Below are 21,393 nucleotides of genomic sequence, written 5' to 3'. Positions count from 1 at the left end.
GTTTCTGTTTCTTTACAGAGCTAACAGTGCCCTCTCCCTTGGCTTCCACAGGTTTTATCATCTACTTTACCTATGGAATATGGCATAGTGTGGAAGCCAGCTACGCAGTCTCAGCAGAAGCGGAGAGAAACACAGACACTGGCTCAGACAGCTGTAAATGACTGCTTTTGGCTTATGGGCGACTGAAAGAATGGCTGCAGTGAAAGAAACTTTGTGGTGGGGATCCTGAACCAGATTACACCTGGGACCAGTTATGCAGGAATAAGGAAGCGGAATGCAGGCCTCCCCAGCTCAGTTACTGCAGCTTGCAGTTTGTTTAGCAGCACAGTTAAAAGGGACCACAAGATGAAAAGACACAACTCTGGCATATTCCCAGCAGCACTGGCAACTCATCTAGGGCGTTTCTCTCTCTCCCTCTCGTTTTGTTTTTTTTCCCCAGTGTGTAAAGAGAACTTCTTTTTCTGCTTCTGTGTGCAAATGCTGCTATGAAACCAGGCCTTAGAAATGTCCTTCTTTCAGTAGCCCCAGGAATTACCTCCCCACAGATATTCTACTCAATTATAGATGGAGCAGATTTTGCAGTGCTACTGTCAGGCATAGACCAGGATCCATCCTTTACCCTCTGTGTACGCACACACACACACACAAAAAAAAGATTCGCACAAAATGCTAGATTTAACCAGGTTAACAAAGCATCTGCAAGATTTGTGTACTTTAAAATATCAGGTCTTACCTTTTTTGTTTTATTTAACTGGGTGTTTTAGCTACGTGCTCACATGCTTTAAAGCATGTCACTGCTGTGAAACGTTGGGAAGGTTTGTGGTCGCTGTTTGTCAGGTGAGTGATCGCTCGCCAGCACACAGGTAACACCAGCAGGTGTTTCTCCCGACTGTACACTCCACAGAGGAATTGCCAGCTTTAGTCAGGAAACCATGTGGTGCAAGTACTGCAAAGGCTTGAAAACAACGGGTATCTCAAAGAGCAGTCCTGCCACAGAAATCACCAGTGGTGTGGCTGTAGTGGTGAGAGTGGCCAGCAGAACTGAGCTAGCTCTGACAACAAGTGGAGCCTTATGTTCCTCCTCCCACATCAATTTTGTGTGCTGGCTGCTTGGCATTAGCAACCTGGTTTGGCATTGGCAGATGGAGCACATTCCTGCCCTGGGAAGGGAAGCACAGGAGGATCCTCAGAGGTATGAAGTTCTTACATGAGCAATGCCTGGTGTCTGCCCCCTTCCCTGGGGAGACTGGGGGGCTTTGCAGGGGCTTCTCTGTTCTGGCAGAGCATGCAGCCCAGGAAACACCATTAAGCTCTAGGGTCTGACTTGCTGAGGGGAGCTTTGCCATTGGGGCTGGAGATCATCTCCAGAGCCTGCCTGTTGTGAAAGGCTGAAAATTTGGAGTTGAGACCAGGGTCTATATTTGATTGGCAATGCCTTGTTTTTGGCTGTAAAATGATTTTTCTTGTGTTTTAATTCTCTCTAATAGCTTTCCCTAGCCAAATTAATCCACTACCCTAAAAAGGCTTATTAAAACACTGTGAAGGTGAGCCATGCTCAAGTAATGCCACTGATCTAAATTAATGCTTCAGCTTGTACTGAAAAACAAATCATAGAATTGTGGAATGGTTTGGGTTGAAAAGGGACCTTTGAAGATTATCTGGTCCAGCTTACCTGACATCAGTAGGGATATCTTTAACTAGATCAGATTGCTCAAAACCCTGTCCAACCTGCTCTCAAACACTTCTGGGGTTGGAGCATCCCAGGTAGATACTGCAGAAATCCCCTTTCCTGATGTGAGTGGATGCTTTCCTAGGTGTCCTTCCTACTACTGCCTCTGAACACTGGACAATCTTTAATTTGTTTGTCAGCACAGCTCTTGCTGATGAAGTGACAGGCTCTTGTACCTGTCATTGAGTTGGAGAACTGAATAGACCCCTGCATGACTTTCCCAGGGTCTCACAGGCATCTCATGCAGCAGAAAGGGGAATCAGACCATCTCCTGGATTATGTGGCTGGATTGTGGACCATTTCTGTTTCCAAGAGACTTTATAGCCTTTCTGCCCACTGAAGGGTTTTTATCTTTGAATTCTAGTACACTGGGAGGCTTTTCTTGTCAGGATTGGAATTTGAAGAAGTGAAGGCAATGTGTTCATTGCCTCCTAGGTGTACTCCAGGGTGTATTACCAGTGCAGCTTCCCCCACAGAATGGAGCTGGGAGTCTGCTCCAGTCGCCGAGTCTTGACCATCCACCAAGCCTTTGCTCCTCATGCATATAACAAAGTCTTAACTCGAGCAGGGAGAGATGAATATAGAATTTAAAAGCCACTAAGTTGAAGTCTATTTTGTTTAAACACAGGTAAGGTCAACACATCACAGCCTCCCAAAAGGCACTGAAAAGGTGGTGGGAGGGCAACAAGATGAAAACTCAGACAGGATCAAAGTTTCGTATTGTACTAAAAATATAAGGATGTTTTTCCTACCTGGTTACCAGCTTCTGTTCAATGAAAAGAAGCTGGTGTCCTTCCAAAGCTTCATCTGTGCTGAGCAAGCGAGGGGCCTGGTGAAAAATCTTTCAGGAGGATTTTACCAAGCACATTCCTGAGGTGGGATATGACCCAGTCCCTTTTTAATCCTTGCAAAGCCTGAGTGGCACTATTGCTGTCAGCAGGAGGGCAGGGTGAAGGGGACAGGGGATGGGGTGTTGAAACTGAGTGAACTGGAACATTGGGGAGTTCAGGTGTTTGCTGATGAGCCTGAACCACTGGCAGAAATGTTCCTGTTACCATGTGCTGCAGCATGACACTTTAATGGAAATAGTGCAGCCCACAATCACTGGGAGCCCCAGTCATATTGGAAGCATCCAACGAGTCCCCGGAAACTCATAGCCTGTGAGCCACTGTCAGGTAACTCAGCTGACCAGCCCTGCTGCCAGGAAGCTAATGACTGTCTGGCTTCAATCTTTACCTTAATGGGGTAACCCTCTAATGGGGTTTTGCTTTGTTTCCCATTCATCCCACTTTCTGTGTGCACAGAAAACACGGCAGGACGTGCTGATCTGTATGCGCCAGCCCATAGGTGCACTGGTGCATGGATTTATTATCAGGAATATATTACACTTATCTGTACATCATAATCGAAATAATACAAACTTTTCCTGTAATCATTAGCCACATAATAAACGGGACCACAGAACTCCTGCTGCATGGGAAACTGTACAGAGGCTCCTCAGAGTGTCCATGGGACACAACCACCATCAGTGCAGAGACAAAATACCTGATTTTGCACTTGACAGTTTTTCCTCCCCCTGCCTGCCACCACAAGCCTTTACTGCTGTGCATCAACTGAGTCAACCTGTCTGTGCCAGCAGTTCACTGGAGGTGCAATCCCAGTAGGGCCAAATGGTACCTTCCCACAATAAAAAGGAGTTTTCCATGCCCCCCACTCACTGCTGGGTCTCCTGCCATCCCATGGCTGATTCCTGCTCCCAGTGCCCATCTCTGGAACCCCTTGGGAGCAGCTGTAGGCTGGTTTTATTGCTGCTACACCCTTCTGCATTGAGTAAAGATTAACGAAATCAAACGGCTTCCTTAAAGACAGAGGTGATAAAACCCTTTCTGCTTGGTGCTGGCTACATTCCCTCTCCTGCCAAAGGCCATCCTGTTTCCAAATGGGAAAGTCCCCGCAGTGGCAGTGGTGTTCGGGAAGTTTCCAGCCCTGCAAAAGCAAACACTTCCTCTTGCTTGTCTTTGAACAGGGATGGCCAAGGAGCATGGACTAGAGCTACAGCCCCTACCCTGCTGGGAATGCCAAGCTCACCTTGCATGGTTGCAGCTCCATGGCAAGAGCAGGGCTTACCAGCTTGGCCATGCACCCAGGGATCTTCACTCCCTGGGAATGACTGCCCCATTCAGGGCTGCTCCTTTCCTCTGACGGTCTGAGTGACCTGGGCTTTTCTTTCACACCTACTTCAGCATGCAGAGGCAAAGAAAGACAGGACAGAGGAAAAGCATAAAAAAGGAATAACCTTTTTTTGGGGAAAAAAGTCTGTGTTTCTGGGCTTGCACCAGAAGGAGCCACTCTTCACATCCCCTACAAGGACAGGTTGCTGGGTCCCTCTGGTTAGGCAGAACTTCCTGCAGCTTTGCTAGTGATAGGGCAGGCCCCAGAGAATGTGCCAAGGAAGAATCCAGTGCGAGGCAGGATTGGGAGGCAAAAATTAGATGGGAAAGGGATCGGCAATGATACCAAATGATGATGGAGCTGAGTTCAGTCCCAGTTTTCCCACCATAAAAGCCCCGCTCCCAATTCACTGCTGGAAGCATCTCTTGTATATGACTTTAAACCAACAAAGTGATAAGGAAAGCACCAGATATAAAGGGGAAAGATGAATAAATTACAACAGGTTCAGCCAACCTGTCCTGGGTCAATAATATGCTTTAGTGCATTTAAAGTTTTGAGTAGCATCAAGGTAACAACTCCAGATGTATCATCTCAACCATTTTTACAAAGGGTAAAAAAGAGAATGCTAGAAAGTACCAATCCACTCTGACTAATCTGATAGCCTTCTGCAATGATGTGACTGTGTTGGTAAGTGGGAGATGAGCAGCTGATGTCATCTACCTGGACTCTGCAAGGCCTTAGACATAGTCCCACACAGCGTCCTAAACTGGGCTTGGATGGATGGAAGCTGGATATGGAATTTGCTGGATGGTTGCATGCAGAACAGCTCAATGTCCAAATGGCAATCAGTTAGAAGTGGTGTCCCTCAGGGGTCAGTATTGGGACTGATACTGTGTAATATCTTAAATTATGTGGACAGTGGGATCAGGTGCATCCACAGCAAGTTTGTGGATTGACACTAAGGAGGGGATGCCATCCAAGGGGATCTGGACAGGCTTTAGAAGTGGGGCCATGTGAACATCATGAAGTTCAACAAGACCAAGTGCAAGGTCCTGCACCTAGATAGGGGCAACCCATGGTATGAGTACAGGCTGGGGGATAAAGAGATTGACAACAGCCCTGCTGAGAAGGACTTGGGAATACTGGTGAATGAGAGGCAGGACATGAACCAGCAATGGGTGCTCAAAGCCCAGAAAATCAATTGTATTCCTGGGCTGCATCCAAAGCAGTGTGGCCAGCAGGGCAAGGGAGGGGATTCTGCCCTTCTACTCCACTCTTGTGAGACCCAATCTGGAGTGCTACATCAGCTCTGGAGATAAAAAGGATATGGACATCCTGGAGTGGGTCTAGAGGAGGGCCACATAGATGTTAGAGGGCTGGAGCACCTCTTCTGTGGAGACAGGCTGAGACACTTGGAGTTATTCAGCCTGGAGAAGACTCAGGGGAGATCTTTTAGCAGCCTTCCAGAACCTCAAGGGGGACTGTAAGAAAAATGGAAAGAGACTTTTTCCAGGACCTGTAGTAATAGGACAAGGGACCACAGTTTTAAACTGAAAGAGGATAGATTTAGATTGGACATAAGGAAGAGAATTTTTACAATGAGAGTGGTAGGATATTGAACAGGTTGCCCAGAGAAGTTGTGGATACCCCATTCCTAGAAGTGTTCAAGGCTAGGTTGGATGAAGCTCTGAGCAACCTGGTTTGGTGGAAAGTGTCCCTGCCCGTGGCAGTGGGAGCTGGACTAGATAGTCTTAAAGTTCCCTTCTAACCCAAATCACCCTATGAGTCTGTGATCTCACTGTATCAGAATTATATTGGTGGAATGAAAGATGACAATGCTGTAGGTGTTGCAAATAGCTGTGCAGTTAGCAAGTATCAAAATGATTAAAGTTGTACTTGGCAAGAAGGGGCTTTGTGTGGATGTGCGTGCTAGGTATCTATCTTTCAGGTTGTACTTGTTGGACACACTAAAATCTAGCAATGCATTTCAACAGTAGTAGCTGGTGTGGCATAATCTATTCTAACAAGATGCTCAATTTACTCAGTATCACAGTACCATGCAAAAGCTGCTACAAAAATAAATTTCTCTATAAAGGAGAAAAAAAATCATCTCTCTTTTTAACACTGTGGAACAGGCCACAGGTGCTTTGATGGTGGTTGAAGCTGTATCTGAGCTGCAGTCTGTGAATCCTGAGTATTTCCCAGGAAAGCTGAAGCACAGCTCACACTCAAGCAGGATGGCAGGGCTGTGCAATGCCACCCCTGTGGATGTAGGGCATGCTGGTGCCACCACACGCCCGGGTGACAAAGCCACCCTCCCTGCAGCACTCCTGCACCTCAGGGATTTCCTCCAGGTACTGTTGCCCTGCTGACTTTGACCCCAGTGCACATAGCAGGCCTGCATGCAGGACCTTTGCCCTAAGCTGGGTAGGAAGGCATCCCACAGATCTCTTTGTTTTTAAAATTATGCTCAGGGATATTTTTATCTTGTTAGTAATGCCCATGAGGGCCTTGCAGACAGTCTCACCCCAACTACTCCTTGGCCTCACCATCCCCTCAGGTGGGAGGTCACCCCAAGCCTGTGTGAACACTTTTGCTTCTAGATGGGAAAGTTAAAGGTAGTTTAGCCACTCATTTCCATGAATCTTCAAAGTGCTCTGTAACTCTGGGTAAGCTGTAGCAATGTGAAATAATGCAGATATGTGGAAGGAAAGAAATTCTGACCTTATCTGCACCTATGAAGTTGGCTGTGCTCTATTTGGCATTTGGGGTGGAAGGAAGCTAGAGTCCTAGCAGATGCCCAGTATCTTATCTTACTATTGGAAACCCTCTCACCCAGCAAAGGTCAAGGATAAACAACTTACTTTCTCCTTCTTGCTTCTTGGACTTGAAATAAAACAAAATGGACAGAAACCTACAGGCAGAAATTTTGATTGTATCCTAACCATGACAAGGTAAAACAAGATAAGATCAGACTGGGATTGAAATAAGACTCAAAATGAACCATGTTAACCAGTAACCTCTACCAAATTTGATAAAACTCTCAGTTTTCTCATCTCTAGCCTATCTCCACTTACAATATCAATGCTAAGAGTTAAAAAGCAGTGGATGGTATGCATATCTTTTCCGGTGTCCAATGCAAAGATGAGGGTTTCAAAGGCAGTACTGTCTTAGAATTTCAGATTCGCTGGTGTTCATGTTACATAGAGTACCACTTGGTGGTCACTTGGAAGGCGCTTCTACTTCTGTGTAACTTTCGTCTAGGTTGGGTATAAATATTCCTGGGAGGCTAAACAGAAATGCATTTTGTTTAGATACAAGTCTTAGGCACGAGTTAGAAAACTGCTGACTGTAATGAAAATATATCAGCACTTAGTAGTATCCAATAATATAAAAAATGTAATTCAGAACATCTGCAACTACATATATATGTGTGTGCGTCTATATGTAGGTATAAAGGTACAATACGTACATGTATATAAACACAGACACATATAAATACAGAAATATTCACAACTTGAACTATATTTGTAACTAACCTGAAATACTGCAGCAAAAGTTCATTCTGATGAACCATTAATAGAGCATTTCCCAACTTTTGGCTCTAACCATAGTTAAAATATTCACACATCAAACTAAACCTTTTGCTATACTAACTTTCTGCTGTTCTAGTTCTTGGCTATCTTTTCTGCTACCCTAATCAACATGTCAGAACCAAGAGTTTCCATGTGGGGACTGTAAGAGTACCCTGCCTAGTGTAAAGCTATGCAGCTGCTGAACATGCTTGCAGCCATGAACCCTGGGCGCCTGTTGATGGTAGTACTTCCTTGGATGGTAACAATTTGCAGATTGGAAATGCACAAAAGGCAGGGAACCTTTGGCACACAGCTGCCGATTCATCTCCTCAAGGTTCTGACTTTTGCTGGAGAGGAGTTCCCTGATGAGCAGCGATAAAAAGGAGTGGATGGTGCAGGTGGGAGTTTGACAGGGCTCACAGCATCTCCCTCCTGCAGCTTCCAGAGGAGCTCCTCGTTAGTCCTGCTGAGCTTCTTCTTCTCCTCCACTTCTTTCTCAACGTATTCTTGAAGATTTGCATTCTCCTCTGACAGTTGCCTGGAGAGAGAAGCAGGACAACATGTAAGGCACTCCAGGGCAAAGATGGTGGCATTCATGCAGCCAGGGCCAGGCAGGACATTGAGCACCTCCCCTGTCCCTGCCCCTAGGGCTGCAGCTGAGCTGCTGAAGCTGTGGCACAGCTGTCCCCTGATCTCTTCTCACTACTGTGAGAAAGTCATCTCCATAAGTCACAGTTTCCCCCCAGTGTCTGATTCTGCTTCCAGATGCACCCGTGTCTTTGCTGTACACCTCTTTGAGGCGTCTCAACTGCAAAGCTTAGGTGGGATGAGCCCAGCCATTCCCTCTGGCCTTGTGGCACTTGTGGGCTGTCAGAGTAAGTGCAAGGAGGGGTGACAGCAGTTGCATCCATGATTTTTTCAACTCACTGCTACGGTGTGCAAAGGAGAAGCAGTCTGGCCTTTCCCTGCTCTGAATTTCAGCTGATGTCCTGATGCAGGACACGGCTTCAAGGCTTCCCCTGTACTCCATAAAAGGTCATGAGGTTATGGGTCCTTCTCCAGCTCCTTCCTTCTTGGTCCCAAAATAACCTCTATTCCTGACTGCAACACTAGAGAAACTTCACCAGTAACAACCAGGGAGGTGTTCTCCCCAGAATTCCTGGTAACTTAATGACTTTTTTGGAGCTGGGGCATGCAAATCTCCTATGGGCTCATCAGCTAGATGACTGGTTTTGAAACAAATGGGCAGGGCAAGAAGACTGTGGGACCTGACTGAGACGTGTTTTGGGCATGTGCTGACAACACCTATGTCCCAAAGGATGCGTGCAGGAGCACCAGGCTTCTGCAGCCCCACTACGCTTGGGCAAGAGCCAGCTCCTCATGTGATCAACCTGTGGCAGCTCTGGGCAGGCACCCAACCTGATTTACTGGCAATTTAGGATTTTATAGAAGTGAACAGGGAGGAACCTAACCTTCCTCTAGGTGTTTTCAGTGTTCAGCAGCAGCTGGGTGTGGACTCTGGATGCATACCAAAAAATTCTGTAGAACTGCTTTTCTGAGTGTAGTCTGAGGGCTGTAGCAGATATCACGGACTGCTGGTCCTCTCCCCAAAAGTCTAAGAGGGTGGGGTTGGCATTTCTGATTTTGTTTAAAAGATATTTTTAAAGAACTCATGCTTTTTAACCCCTGATTCCTACAAAAATGTAGCTCAAATAATCAAGAATATGTCTCTTTCTTCTCCCAGTCCCCGAAAGTTCTTAACTGTGGAGCAGTGGCTAGCAGAGTCACCTTGATCTCTTGGTGTTGGAAACTATTGTTCTTCAGATATTTCCAAAGGAGCAAAAAAATGCTGGTTGATTTGGAGGGAGGATCTGAAATGCTGGGAGATCGGATGATTTATTCAAGAGCTTGGGGAAGTCCCAGCAGGGGCTCCCGCATCCAAAACTGGGTCATGATCTACCTGAAAGGCTCTTGTCCTCCCCTTTGTACCTGCCCTTGTCCTTAATTGGAAATATCTCTGTGGTGCCCCTCTCACAGCCCAGTGCCTCTGGGACCCCCTCCTGGCGCTGCTGCAGAGACTGGCTTTGCTCTGTCTGCCCTCCCTCCTCTCTCTGCTGCTGGGCTGCCACAGCCACTTCTGCAAGCTGGCAGAAATAGCTCTAATCCGGGGCAGCTCCCTGAGCTCGTTCACGCTGAGCTTCCCAAGCAGTGCCAGCAGAACAGAAATCAGCAGTCAGCGTGGTTACTGCTGCCAGGAAAATGCGTGCTTTAACAACAACTTTAAAGTCTTGGCTGTCCCTGTAGCTGCTCCACAGCTGTCCCCAGAGTTACTTGTTGAAAATTATCCTCCTTGAAGCTGACTTCCCAGGCTGATCTCGAATCCTGGATTTCTCCTAAAAGGTGTTTTTTGAAAGCAGTACCTACACAGTTGCAGGCAACAAGCAAAGTGCTGCAGCTGGATGCCAGCAGGGAGAAGGGGGAGGGTGCTGTTCACCCAGCCAGAGACAGGGAGCTGCAATGCAGAGATGCCAGGCACTGAACCAGGCACTCGGGCTGCTCTCAGGTGTGGAGAGAGACTGCCACTTCCAGGCCACAATTCATCCAGCCCAAAAGCAGGTGTCTCAAACTGGTCTGGTGAACCAGACCTTAAAAATACCCAGTTTTCCTCCCCCACCAAAGAAATGCTGTAGACACCCACCTCAAGATAGTGAGACACGTACTACAGGTATTTACAATCAGGTGGGAGAAATCCCCACCCCAAACTGAATGTTAGTAAAAGCAATGCTGCCTTTTAAGAATATCTACATGCTGGAGACAATTTCAAAAGGCTGAGTCATTAAGAAATGAAGCATGAGAAAAACAAAAAATAAAATCAGAGATGAGACACTGACAGTTTAAAAAATCTGTTAAAAATTAAATTTTTGGCTAGTGGCATAATTTCTGGATGCAATGACAGCTATGTAGCTGGGACAAGACCAGCTGTTGTTTCTCCCGCTGGCACCCCTTCTCCCTGGCTCCAACTGCGGTCTCCAGCCTTACAGCATGATAGAAACTCTCTGGGACAGGGACTGTCCTGCCCTGCTCTTTATATCTCACTTAACAAGGAGCCTTGTCACCCTTGAATGACAATGGCATTGTTAGGATTTCTTTCCCAAGATTTTCCCGTTTCGTATTCTCATTACCCATGGACTAATGGGTGTCAGGGCACTGATCCTGAAATTAGAACCACTGACAAGCTTGTTCTCAGCAGCCTGTCGAAATCATGGAAATACAGAGACAGATACATGGCTTCCTTATGTTAAAAGGAAGCAAACCCCAATATAAAAATATTCTTTTAATAAAACAAGCAGAGCAGGACACAAATACATTTTCAGGAGGAAATAAATTTTTCCCTTCTGAAATAAGTGTCAGCCTTGGACAATTGAGACCTAGGGCCTCCTTTCAAGCTCAGACAGATTGCAAATACCAGCACAAACCTTGTTAGGACAGTATTTTGCTCAATCCTGGCTCTGAGTTCTTCGTTCTGCTGTTGCAGCATGGTGATTTTTTCTTCCAGTTTTAAATTTTTTTCAACCTGCAGCAAAAGAAGGCTTGTCAAGTCTGACGAACACTCAGCACCTGATCCAAGATAATTTGTTCCATATTAGTCTGTGGAGCAACTTCTAAAATTTGAGGATAAGTGGAGGTGGTTTTCTTGACTGCAGCTGAGACTTAGAGATCTGATTCACACCACCACATCATACTGGTGAAATACCCGGGGCCATCAGCAGAGCATTGAGCAGGGACAGAGCTGAACCAGCACTTACTTATAACTGAGGAGGAGAGTCTTAGTTTTGTTCAGTGCAAATAGATGTTTTCCTCAGTGGTGCCCTCACAACGTTGTCCCTCAAAGAGCCTGTGTTGCCAGACCTTGGAGAAAGTGCTGGTGACACTTGAGGAGCCCCCAGCACGGAAAGCTGCCCAGCACTGTGGTATGAGTGGTCAGTCTAGTGATGAAGGAGGAATGCAAGATGAGATGATGTACATCTTCCAGACATTGCAGTCTGACATCCAGCCTCCAGGATTATGGAGAGGAAAGAGTCACCCACAAGGGCAGATGATGCCCAGCAGCAGCCTTAGAGTGCTGCTGCATTCTCATGAGGTGGGTTGGCCTCTGGACACTCTTCTCACTACTGCTGACAGTGCCATCTTAAATGACAGGCTTAAAACAGGCATTTAACTTTAAGCTGTAATTAATTTGAAATTAATCCTATCCCAAGCACAGGTAGCTTTTATTCAGCACGGTTCAAGGGCAGAGTTTGAGGACACCAGTAGCAGTGTATTAGAACATCAGTAAGATGTTTACAGGCATGTTCCACAGCCTCAGGTGCCCTGTTTTGAAGGGCAAGCTTCGAATTTGACATACTTTATCACCTTAGTCCTTGGTTTTCCAGCAATTTGAATTTTGCTGAATTTGACACTTTTGAAAGAAAACAAGATAGCACAGGGTAACCTTATCTCTGTGTGAGCTTGGTTATTGAATTTCCCAACCTTTTATAAAGAACCAAAATATTGTGTACTGGGGATAGCAATAACTCAAACTTAATGGTGAAGACATCAGTTTTAGGTTGTGTTTTCCTGTCTAGGGAGGTAATTGTAAAGGATACTCCTGATTCTCAGATATTCTGGTCTGCCCCAGTTTATTTTGTTAGAGCAGCACGTGGATTCTAGTCCTGTTTTGAAATTCTCTGAGAGCAGAATCACCGTCACAGGCTCTCTCTCTGCTTCTTCAATAGTTTTCACAAATAGTAACTATGCCACCTTCATTTCCAGCCTCCCTTTCAGCTGCCAAGGAGCTAAGGCTGACCCTGTGTTTGAAATGCCCTCTTGCTCCTTTGTGAGGCACCAGAGCATTTGGAGATGTCCTGAAGTTGTCCTGGCACTTACAAAGGTGTGTCTTGAAATAAGTTGTGCCTTTGGGCCACAGCAGACCCAGTCTTTTACTGTGATAAAGGGCAGGAACAGGACTGTGCACTTGTATGCAGTTAATGAGCAAAAACAGCTAAGTGACCTGGAATTATAGAGGCTGTTGTTTGGGATTTTTTTCCCCCAGTGTTTCCACATCCTGGCTTAGCTCCAAGAATAGCACGTTGGAAGGAGCAGAGATAATAAGCCTCAGTTGCAAAGAGGCACTTTCCTCTACATCCACTTACTAAAGCATCTGTTCAGCAAAATAATCATCAGAGTTCTCAAGTTTCCCTGTAAATGGAAACAAATCTTGCTGAATGCTGTGCTGAACCAGCTGCCACAGCTCCCAGCTGAGGTATTGCCTCATCCTGTCACCACTTTGTATTTTACTGTCACTGCAGGTTATGCTCTACAGAATTAATCCCCTTTCCCACAAAAAATGTAATTGATGGTGAACTCGGGAGTTCTTCATTAGGGAATCCCACAAGCAAAGGATGAGAAAACAGCATAGCCTGCAGAAAAGCATTACTGGAGGGCTGGAGAGACCTTTTCTAGAGTAAGCCTTGCTGAGTATTGCTAATCTACATATGGCTCCTTAAATGCCTGCAGGAGCAGCAGCAAGACACACCATGGCTCAGTCTTCCTCCACTTGCCCTCTCCAGCCCTAAAAGGCTACCTGACTCCTGTAGGGGCATATGGTGCAGGCTAGTGTACCCTGAACTACCACAGATTTCCCTTTCCTCCATTCTTCCTCCACCACTCACCTTGCTGTCTAACCTAACAGCTGAGCAGGTACTGTATGAAGAAGCAATCCAGACTGATGAATGTGAACCTCTTTGTGTCTTGCCCCAGCCTCATGTGTGTACTTCTCTTAAGTTCATGTGATGTAACCAAACTTTTCCTTTATTACCCCTCTGATGTCTCCTCTGTAGGAAAAGTGACAACTCACCTGTTTTTCTAGCTCCATAATCATCTTCTCCTGTTGGTGAATCTGGAGGTTCTTCATTTCCAGAACATGTTTTAAGCTCTTCAAATCTTTTTCTAAGTGTAGATACGGAGCTCGCACAATCTAGGAAATATATCAGGGATTTGGATATGTCAGCCATACATAAATCTTCAGCCGTAAGAGAGAAATTCCTTAATGTAACCCTGTGGTTTAGGAGAATCAGTGGTGTGAAAGCTACCTGGACCTGGTCCTCTGCAGCCCATTTGACCCCTGATATGGTCTCCTTGACACCCCTTTGGCTAAGATTTGTGACTCTTCCTCAGAGCTCAATATTTGGGGTCTCAGCTGGGACCTGCCCCCTGTCCCTGGAGTGAGGATCCAATTGCTCTTCATTGAATCAGGTGATGTGTAATAGTTAGAAATGTGCATCTTGATGCCTGTGTAGTTAGAGTGGTCATCTACCTTCAGTTGTTCCTCAGTGTTTTTCTTCAGAGCCTCTTCAAACCGGTCTGCTTTGGCCTTAAGAGATTGATTCTGGAAGGTGAGGGTGTCTATCTGGTCCTGAGGGGGGAAGCACACCAATTAACACATCAACTGTGTTAGCAGCCCATTTACATTCCTACTGCTCAGTCTACACTGCCAAACGACCAGGCAAGCTAAATGAGGTGTCTAATAATCTTAGACACCCCTGTAAGGAGATATTTTTTTATGTAAGGCGATATTTTTTTATGTAAGGCCACTTGAACATATAATGGGGTATTTGATAAGCCTCAGGGCATCACAAGATCGCTGCAGCACCTGTGGCTGATGCTGAATCACCATGTGCTGGATGAGAACAGACATGTCCTTCCTTGGAAGAGCTGGCATTTATATCACATGCATTTGTGTGGTCCTTAGAGTCCGAGGGAGGCAGGACATACCTGTTTCCTTCCCCTTTCTAAGCTTCTGTCATAGCAACGAGCAATGATGTGGTGTGGAATTTAAATAATCATCATTTCATCTCAAAGCTATACATGGGAACAACATGTTATTTTAAGCAAACATATTTCTGTTACCATCAAAGGCATTTCTGTCTATACAACACCTGTAAAATCCACAGTTGCTGTGAAAATGGTATTTTTATCTTTCACAGTGATTTCTTGTCTGGAATATTACATCAACCCTTATTGCAAAACTGCTGACACACCTCAAGCTGTCCCAGCAGTGCAACAATATGTGCTAGTCAGGGCGTTTAAAAATTGTAATCCATCTCTGCCCGTGAAATCAAACAGGGCTTGCATTATTTACTGTGGCATCTTTACTTGTTCACACATTTCCAAACTTAGCTTGTGTCACAGGAGTGCAGTTCTGCCCACTGCTCCTTGTGATTTCTTCATCTGGGGAGTGAGAACAGCATGCAGTTTTTAGAAAGGTTTGGCATCGGTGTTAAACAGTGGTATGTGGGAGCTGCGATGTGCAGGGCTGACCCTGGCTGTCCACAGCCTGGCTGCACAGCAGGGCCAGCCCTGGGGCAACCCACAGGGACTGCACTGCCCTCCGGTGGGAATGGAGATGTGACTGCAGCTGGGACCGCCTCTCCCACGTTCAGGCAGCAGGGAGAAGGTTAAAGCACAGACACAGACACAGGCACAGGCACAGGGCCAGGCAAGGAGAGGTTTCTGCACCCTGAGGGTGCCACTTGGTGGGTACCATGCAGACAAGGTGATGCTCACAGCCACTGCAGATGCCAGAGTCCTCTCCATCAAGCATGGAAGAGGTCAAATTTGCCAGCAGACAGCAGGGTCAAAAAGACATTTCTTTCTCTAACCAGATGCCTTTAAGTCCCTTTAAGTTTTCTCTCTCTTGTGAAGCAGCCAAGGGGGAGGAAAAATCCTGAGGGTTTGCTGCTGTATCGCAGTTTGGACAGGCAGAGCACAAGAGGCACCAGAGCTGGTCAGAGCTAACAGCCTGGTGTGCTGGCAGCATGTCCAGGGCTGCCCCTCCAGCTGCTCCCCAGCACCATTACAGAGTGGGAAATTAAAAACTGCTCACCTGTAGTGACAGACGCAGCTTTTCAAAAGTCTCTTCTAGTTGTGCCTTTTCCAGTTTGTGAGCAGTATTCAGTTCTGGAGAAGTTACACAGACATGACATTACTGAGTGAAGTCCAGCAAACCAGGGTCTGAGAACACACATGTCATGAGCCAAGCACAATTTGGGATGCAGTTTTAGGACATGGATATGGACGGAAATCTGGTTGCAACATGCTCTGTGACCTTAGGTAAATTGTTCTGGAAAACAGAATTTCCTGCTCTTTCACTATTTGCAGATACCTCTGCTTCTATGTGACCAGATTCTGAGTTTTCAGAACTGCTCAGAATTCTTAGCTTCCAGGCACTCTGATCTGAAAAGGGTAGTCTAACAATGGGCCATTTGCCACTTCAAAGTGAGTATCCCTAGATCAAAGGATTTAAAATTGGACACATTTAAAAGCATGGGTTGCAATTTCTTTGGGGAGATATAGAGAGGAGGGCCACTACCTGAGATGCAAAAATACAAATGACAGTACTTCACCCCAAGCTCTGGCAGATGAACTAAGAGGTTTATTTCAGCAGTGAAACAGAGAAGACAAAAAACTTGATTACCGGTTTTTCTGCTAGAATAACTCACCCTGGGGATACTAATAACCAGAAGTTTAATAAATAAAGTGAAATAAAGCTTAATCTCTAAAGCAATGGCATCAAAACATCATTCAGTGCAGTAGTAGCAGTTGCATTTTTAGTATATGGACGCTGCATTTTTTGTGTTCTCCCCCCCAAGACCATGGGTTCTGCCCTCTAACCCTGCTCAGCAGGCGATCACATCGCTCCAATGCCGGGCACAGCGCACTCTCCCGCACAGGCTGCAGTGCCTTTTCCAGGCACAGGAGGGCATTTCAGACCCGCACCAGGAGCAGGGAACACAAACTTTGGCCACCAGAGCCGTGATGAACCACAACCGAATTTTATCAAGAGAAAATACGAAAAACACCTGAGAGATAAGAATATCCTCTAGCAAGAATCAGCTTTTTACTTATTTGTTTTCAAAATAGCATATGTTAATTTACAAATGCTATGCTAGATGAGAGAAATGCTCTGCCCGTGAGAGAGGGGAATAGACTGTACTCAGTTCACATTATGCTCTGGACCGTGTCTCTAATTGACACAATGCAGAGCTAAGCAACATGACTTGGTCTGGGAAACATGGGAAAACCTACTAGAGATATTCAAAATGTAGGAAAAAAAATAGGGAGATTGTACAGATTACTGTTAAATGTCAGCTAAAGCATGCACAAAGGCATATGTTTAGACTTTGAACTGGTAGGGAGGGAAGAGCTCTGTCTGCAGCATCAATCCCGTGGCCAAACTGTAACACAAAATAAAGGTAACAGTGCTGAGGTGCAGATTTGCACCAGTGAGAGGCTTTGGTCTGCTCAGCAGGGCCAGACATTGCTGCTGGAAATAGTGAGTCTTGTTTTTAGAAGCACTGTGGGTATTTAAGCACCTAAATTCAGAGATATCCCAAGAGCTCTATCCTCCCGAGCATCTGAGGATTAGGCTCTTGAAAAAGCATGTGTGCGAAGTGATGTGGAATTTGGATTCTATTTTCAGCAACACATAGAGAAAGCCTTATCTTAGACTCAGAGACCCCCCACCCCAGATAATCTCAGGTCAAAGTTAGATGCTGCAGACTGCAGACATCTCTCCATCTGCCCTAGCATGAACCTAGTGGCCTGCCCCACGTGAAAGCACTAGACCGACACAAATTTTCTGTGTAATCTGCTCTGAAGGAAGAAGCACAGTGTCACTACAGCATTAATTCCTGCTCTGGAACAGCTGTGTAGCTGTTGGGTTGTCTTTGGCTTACCTTGAATCTTGCAGTCATTCTCATCCTGCAGTACTGTAATGGCCACCAGGTGGTTATTTTCCAGCTGTGACATTGCAGCTTCATGTACAGCTGTGAGATCTTCCACCTGTTCCAACAACAGTGAGTGCAGACATGGACACATGGTTAGACAGGCTGTGGCACACTGACAAGCCACTGCTGGAGAGCTCCAGTGAGCTGGAAACAGCAAAGGGATCTACTGAATGTGACACTTCCAGCACCTGAGCCAGTTTTGCCACGTTGATGCCTTGAGTGGTAGTGTCACTGCTGATGGTATTTTTGTTCTTTTAATTTAATGGTGATGAAGAGGTACATAAGTAAGCAAAAGGTCAAATCATCTTAGGTAGAGATGCTGTTTATTAAATATTCAGAAGTCTCGACATTCCATTTAATCTAAATTATAATAATGACCACACAGCCCATGGCCATCATGGGAGTGAGGAGTGCAGCTGGAAGAGGGCTGTGAGCAGCCTGTGCTCCAGAGCACCCTATGGATTTGTGACTCTTCAGTGCATTGTTTGTTACTAGACTTGGCTAAAGGCAAAGTGAGATCCCTAATGATGGTCTTTGATAGGAATCATTAAAGGAACTACAATAAGAAATCCTGGTCAAGATTAAGTCAGTGGTACAGACCACTTTCTGAATGCAATGAATCAATTTGCATTTCTGGGGTTTGTAACCACAGTAATTTTATTCCTTACATTTAACACAGTATTATCTGTGATATCTGGCAAGATAGAGGATCAAACTATTTTACATTTACAGTGAAACAGCTGTTCTGTTCATGGCACTTGACTCTAAACAGCTTTATTTACTCACAGTTATGTAAATAATGGTAGAAGTTTACTGCAGCTGAGCTTGCCTTGACTGAAATAAATGCTATTTCACTGTGTTTAGATGTCAAACATGTATTAGGTAACCCACCAAAAGCCAAATTTCCAACCATATTGGAGAAAACATGCTCTTAGAATGAAAGTTGGACATTTAACATGGAATTTAAAATTACCCAAACTAATTTTCATAATAATGTGGATGGTAACTCAGTGGTGAAGAACTGTTTGCAAAATAATGGAGACTCAGCCTGCTGATGTACTGCATGACAGAGCTGAGAAATGTGGGGGGCTGATGACTCAAAAGTTCTATCACCTGGATTTTCCCAAGAGCACAGTGTGCTTGTACATGATGTCTGTCAGCTGAAGCCTCATGAGCATTGCCATGTTCTTTACCTCATCCTTGCTGAAGCCTTTATTTGTGCTCTAATTGCTTCTCAACTGAACTGCACCCCATAGGAATGATTATCCTCAACGCCAACACCCTCAGAAGGTGAAGGGGTCTCTTCTCACTGCCACCATCCTTGGCAAGTTATTTATCTATAAAACCAATTAAATATGTCCCAATTGTCTATAGAGATTTTTCTGCCTTCTGTGTGTTTCATATCCACATCCCAAATGACTCTCTTTAATCCTCCAGTGTGATATCCTCTCTGCAGTTTTTCATGGCAGATAGTCAGCTTGGCACTGGGAAGCAGCTCTCTTGGATGCTAATAACTTACTCTGTAGGCTTGATCACATTGCTTAACACAAGTCATGTTTATGTCTGGCCATGGAAGGTACCTCAGGTGGGATTTTTAAGGCTTAATAAAGTAAAATCAAGAGAAACTGTGGTGGGAGAAGTTCAGTAAGCTGCTGGACAAAGCAGCTTCAGCTGAGCACCTCAAGTGAGAAACACTGGCAAGACAGATCAGAGTCTTTACTTTGTAATTCTGCCTTTAGCTGCAAGGAGATGTGAGAATGCACTGGCACACAAGGTCATTTTGTGAGGAGTTTGGCTGTCATGCTCTGCTATCTCCTCAGAGACAGCTGAACCTCCAAAACCTGACACAGGAACAGTGTCTCCAAACAAATAACAGCTACCTGGTAGTGAACTGAGTGGTGACTGAAGCAACACAGCATGGAAAGTTAAGCTGTGACTGGAAGCCATGAAAGTGGGATGAGTATCTTCCAAATTAGATTTATGGATACAGAAATACATGCAGATGCATGGTCAGAAGGATTTTGCTATTATTATTGCCTTCAAGAATGCAAATTCAAATCCCCCTCATGCAGATGGGCAGCTCAAGGACAAGGTTTTTCCCATGTACAGTGTAAAAGCTCCATTTCCTTGGCTGAGAAATGTTGGTGAGCAGCTTTCCAGCATGTCCTGTCAGCCTCCACTGATCCCAGAGTGCTCAACACAGGATGGGTATACAGCAGAGTAGGAATTCAAAGAGATTACCTGCTAAAACTCATCATGCTAACTGAACTATTAATTGAAAATGTGGGCTAGAACTCTGAGATACTGGGGTCACAGCAGCACTTTCAAAAGGAAAGGCATGTTTGTGTTGTTTTCAGTAATCAGGCAACACAGAGCTCTGGAGCAAACCAAGAACTATTTGCCCCACAGAGGGAAAGATGTGTTTCCACTGCTCCTCTGTGATTATGAATAGAGTCACAACAGATGAAAAACATGAGAAAAATAAACACTCTTCTAGTCAATGACCTGTATCACCCTTTCTAGCACTGGTCACCTTGAGAGAAGAACCAACATCTGTTCCTGTGCTCCTGAGAACTTGCAGAAACACTTCAAAGAGTAGCAGAGCTAAGCTATAAGCTATTTCAGAAAAAAATGAACAAATTCCTTCACAAATGCTGATGTCGGGTGACCTCTTACCAGGAGAGGTAAGCCCTTGCAGCTAGAGCCAACATTTTTACCTGGCAGACTGACACACTGACACAGTGAAAGGAAAAAAAGAATTGTCAAGGCTTTTGGGAACATGACCTCTCCTTCATATCAGAAAGAAAAGCAGAAATTTTGAAGGGAATTGCAAGGAAGTCAACTTGCATAAACTGAAACGAGAACCAAAAGACATGCCTCAGCGTAGGTTCTAACCATTTACAGAGATGTATTTTGACAAATTTGATTTAGAACATGAAAACCTATTTGATAGCACTTTCTAATACCTCTTCAGAAATCAGTTCATTAACAGAAATAGGTATCTTGTCCAGGACAAAACAGCCCAGTTGCATTGAGTTATAGTGTTTATTCTGACAAAACCAGACAAAAGTAGCTGCTTGTGAGAATACTCCTGTCTACACACAGAAAGCAAAGCAAGGAGAAACACTTGGGAGGTACAGTCCAAGAGATTAGACTGAATGGCGTGGCAGCAGTCAGGGGACCTGGAGTGTATCACGTGCTTGATGTTTAGACTGCATGTGTTGCATGGGTGCTATCACTTCACTGTATTGACCTTTAACTAGCAAATAACAATGGGCTGACTCTGCTGGCCTTACCTGCCAGGAGCAGGTTCTTATAACCCTTGGTTTTAGTCATAAATTGAGGAGCAAGTATGTGTGGGCAGCAGAGCTAATCTAATTTATTTTTATTGTAAAACATCAGCAAGCATGTGAAGACAAGACATGGTAATGTAATAGACTAGTGTGTAGAAAAAACAGTAGAACTAATGAGGAGAAAGAGCAGTAAAGATATTCAAGATTACATTTTTCTGCTCATAACTCATTACCAGTGTCTTCATGTTGGAGTGTTCAGTGTTTCATTACCTGAACCCAATCAGTACGAGCATGGACTACTCTTCAAAGGCAACAGGTGGAGACTGACCTGATCCTGATGCTGCAATTTGGCTTGTTCCAGCTGCAGCCTGTGCTGCTCCTGCAGGCTCTCCTTCTTGGCGTTGTACTCCTCCTGCAGCCGCTGCTCCAGCGCCTGCATCTCCTCCTGCTGCTGCCTGCGGAGCTGCTTCCCCTCCTCCTCAAAGCGCCTCTCCAGCTCCTCCTTCTCGCTCAGCAGCTTCTTCCATCTCGCCGTGTTCAGGTCTGTGGAGACAAGGCCACACAGTCCTCACACTGCCCAGGACCAAGCAGTGGCATTGGACCTTGTCTTAGGTTGCAATACAGGATGTGACCAGGGGTATGTATTCTGTCACCATCTGTTGAAAACAGGTGGAGCAGTGATCCTTATTTCTGTGGAGATATTCTCTGCTAATGGGCCATCTGTTAAAACCAGGTGGGGCAGTCATCCTTATCTTTTCCACAACCCATCCTTCCTCCAGGAAGATATCGTCTGTTAA

The 21,393-nt window shown here is 45.3% G+C and overlaps 2 protein-coding genes across 13 annotated transcripts in view; one reads left to right on the top strand and one right to left on the bottom strand.

Moving 5' to 3' along the window:
• The window catches only part of SLC7A1 (solute carrier family 7 member 1), a 38,836-nt gene extending 36,510 nt beyond the window's left edge, over positions 1-2,326 (top strand). For 7 of the 9 annotated variants that reach the window (XM_014879663.2, XM_088159535.1, XM_088159539.1 and 4 more), the window contains one exon: positions 52-722. In XM_014879663.2, coding sequence (XP_014735149.1) covers positions 52-161 — 110 coding nt within the window. In that variant the 3' untranslated portion in view covers positions 162-722. Of the gene's footprint in view, positions 1-51 lie in introns of all 9 variants that reach the window. The other 2 variants (XM_088159537.1, XM_088159536.1) reach the window with 1 other exon arrangement.
• Positions 2,327-3,052: 726 nt separating this feature from the next.
• The window catches only part of MTUS2 (microtubule associated scaffold protein 2), a 254,278-nt gene continuing 235,937 nt past the window's right edge, over positions 3,053-21,393 (bottom strand). For all 4 annotated transcript variants that reach the window (XM_088159533.1, XM_088159531.1, XM_014879667.2 and 1 more), the window contains exons 9-15: positions 20,925-21,139; positions 17,253-17,358; positions 15,401-15,474; positions 13,832-13,930; positions 13,373-13,492; positions 10,953-11,050; positions 3,053-8,014 (exon numbers count right to left, since the gene is read on the bottom strand). In XM_088159533.1, coding sequence (XP_088015659.1) covers positions 7,798-8,014; positions 10,953-11,050; positions 13,373-13,492; positions 13,832-13,930; positions 15,401-15,474; positions 17,253-17,358; positions 20,925-21,139 — 929 coding nt within the window. In that variant the 3' untranslated portion in view covers positions 3,053-7,797. The remainder of the gene's footprint in view (positions 8,015-10,952; positions 11,051-13,372; positions 13,493-13,831; positions 13,931-15,400; positions 15,475-17,252; positions 17,359-20,924; positions 21,140-21,393) is intronic.

The sequence above is a fragment of the Sturnus vulgaris genome, chromosome 2, assembly GCF_052056855.1.
Source record: "Sturnus vulgaris isolate bStuVul1 chromosome 2, bStuVul1.hap1, whole genome shotgun sequence".
In the NCBI taxonomy this organism is placed as follows: Eukaryota; Metazoa; Chordata; class Aves; order Passeriformes; family Sturnidae; genus Sturnus; species Sturnus vulgaris.
Note: the sequence above shows the minus strand (reverse complement) of the source record. Positions and strands in the feature narration are given on the sequence as shown.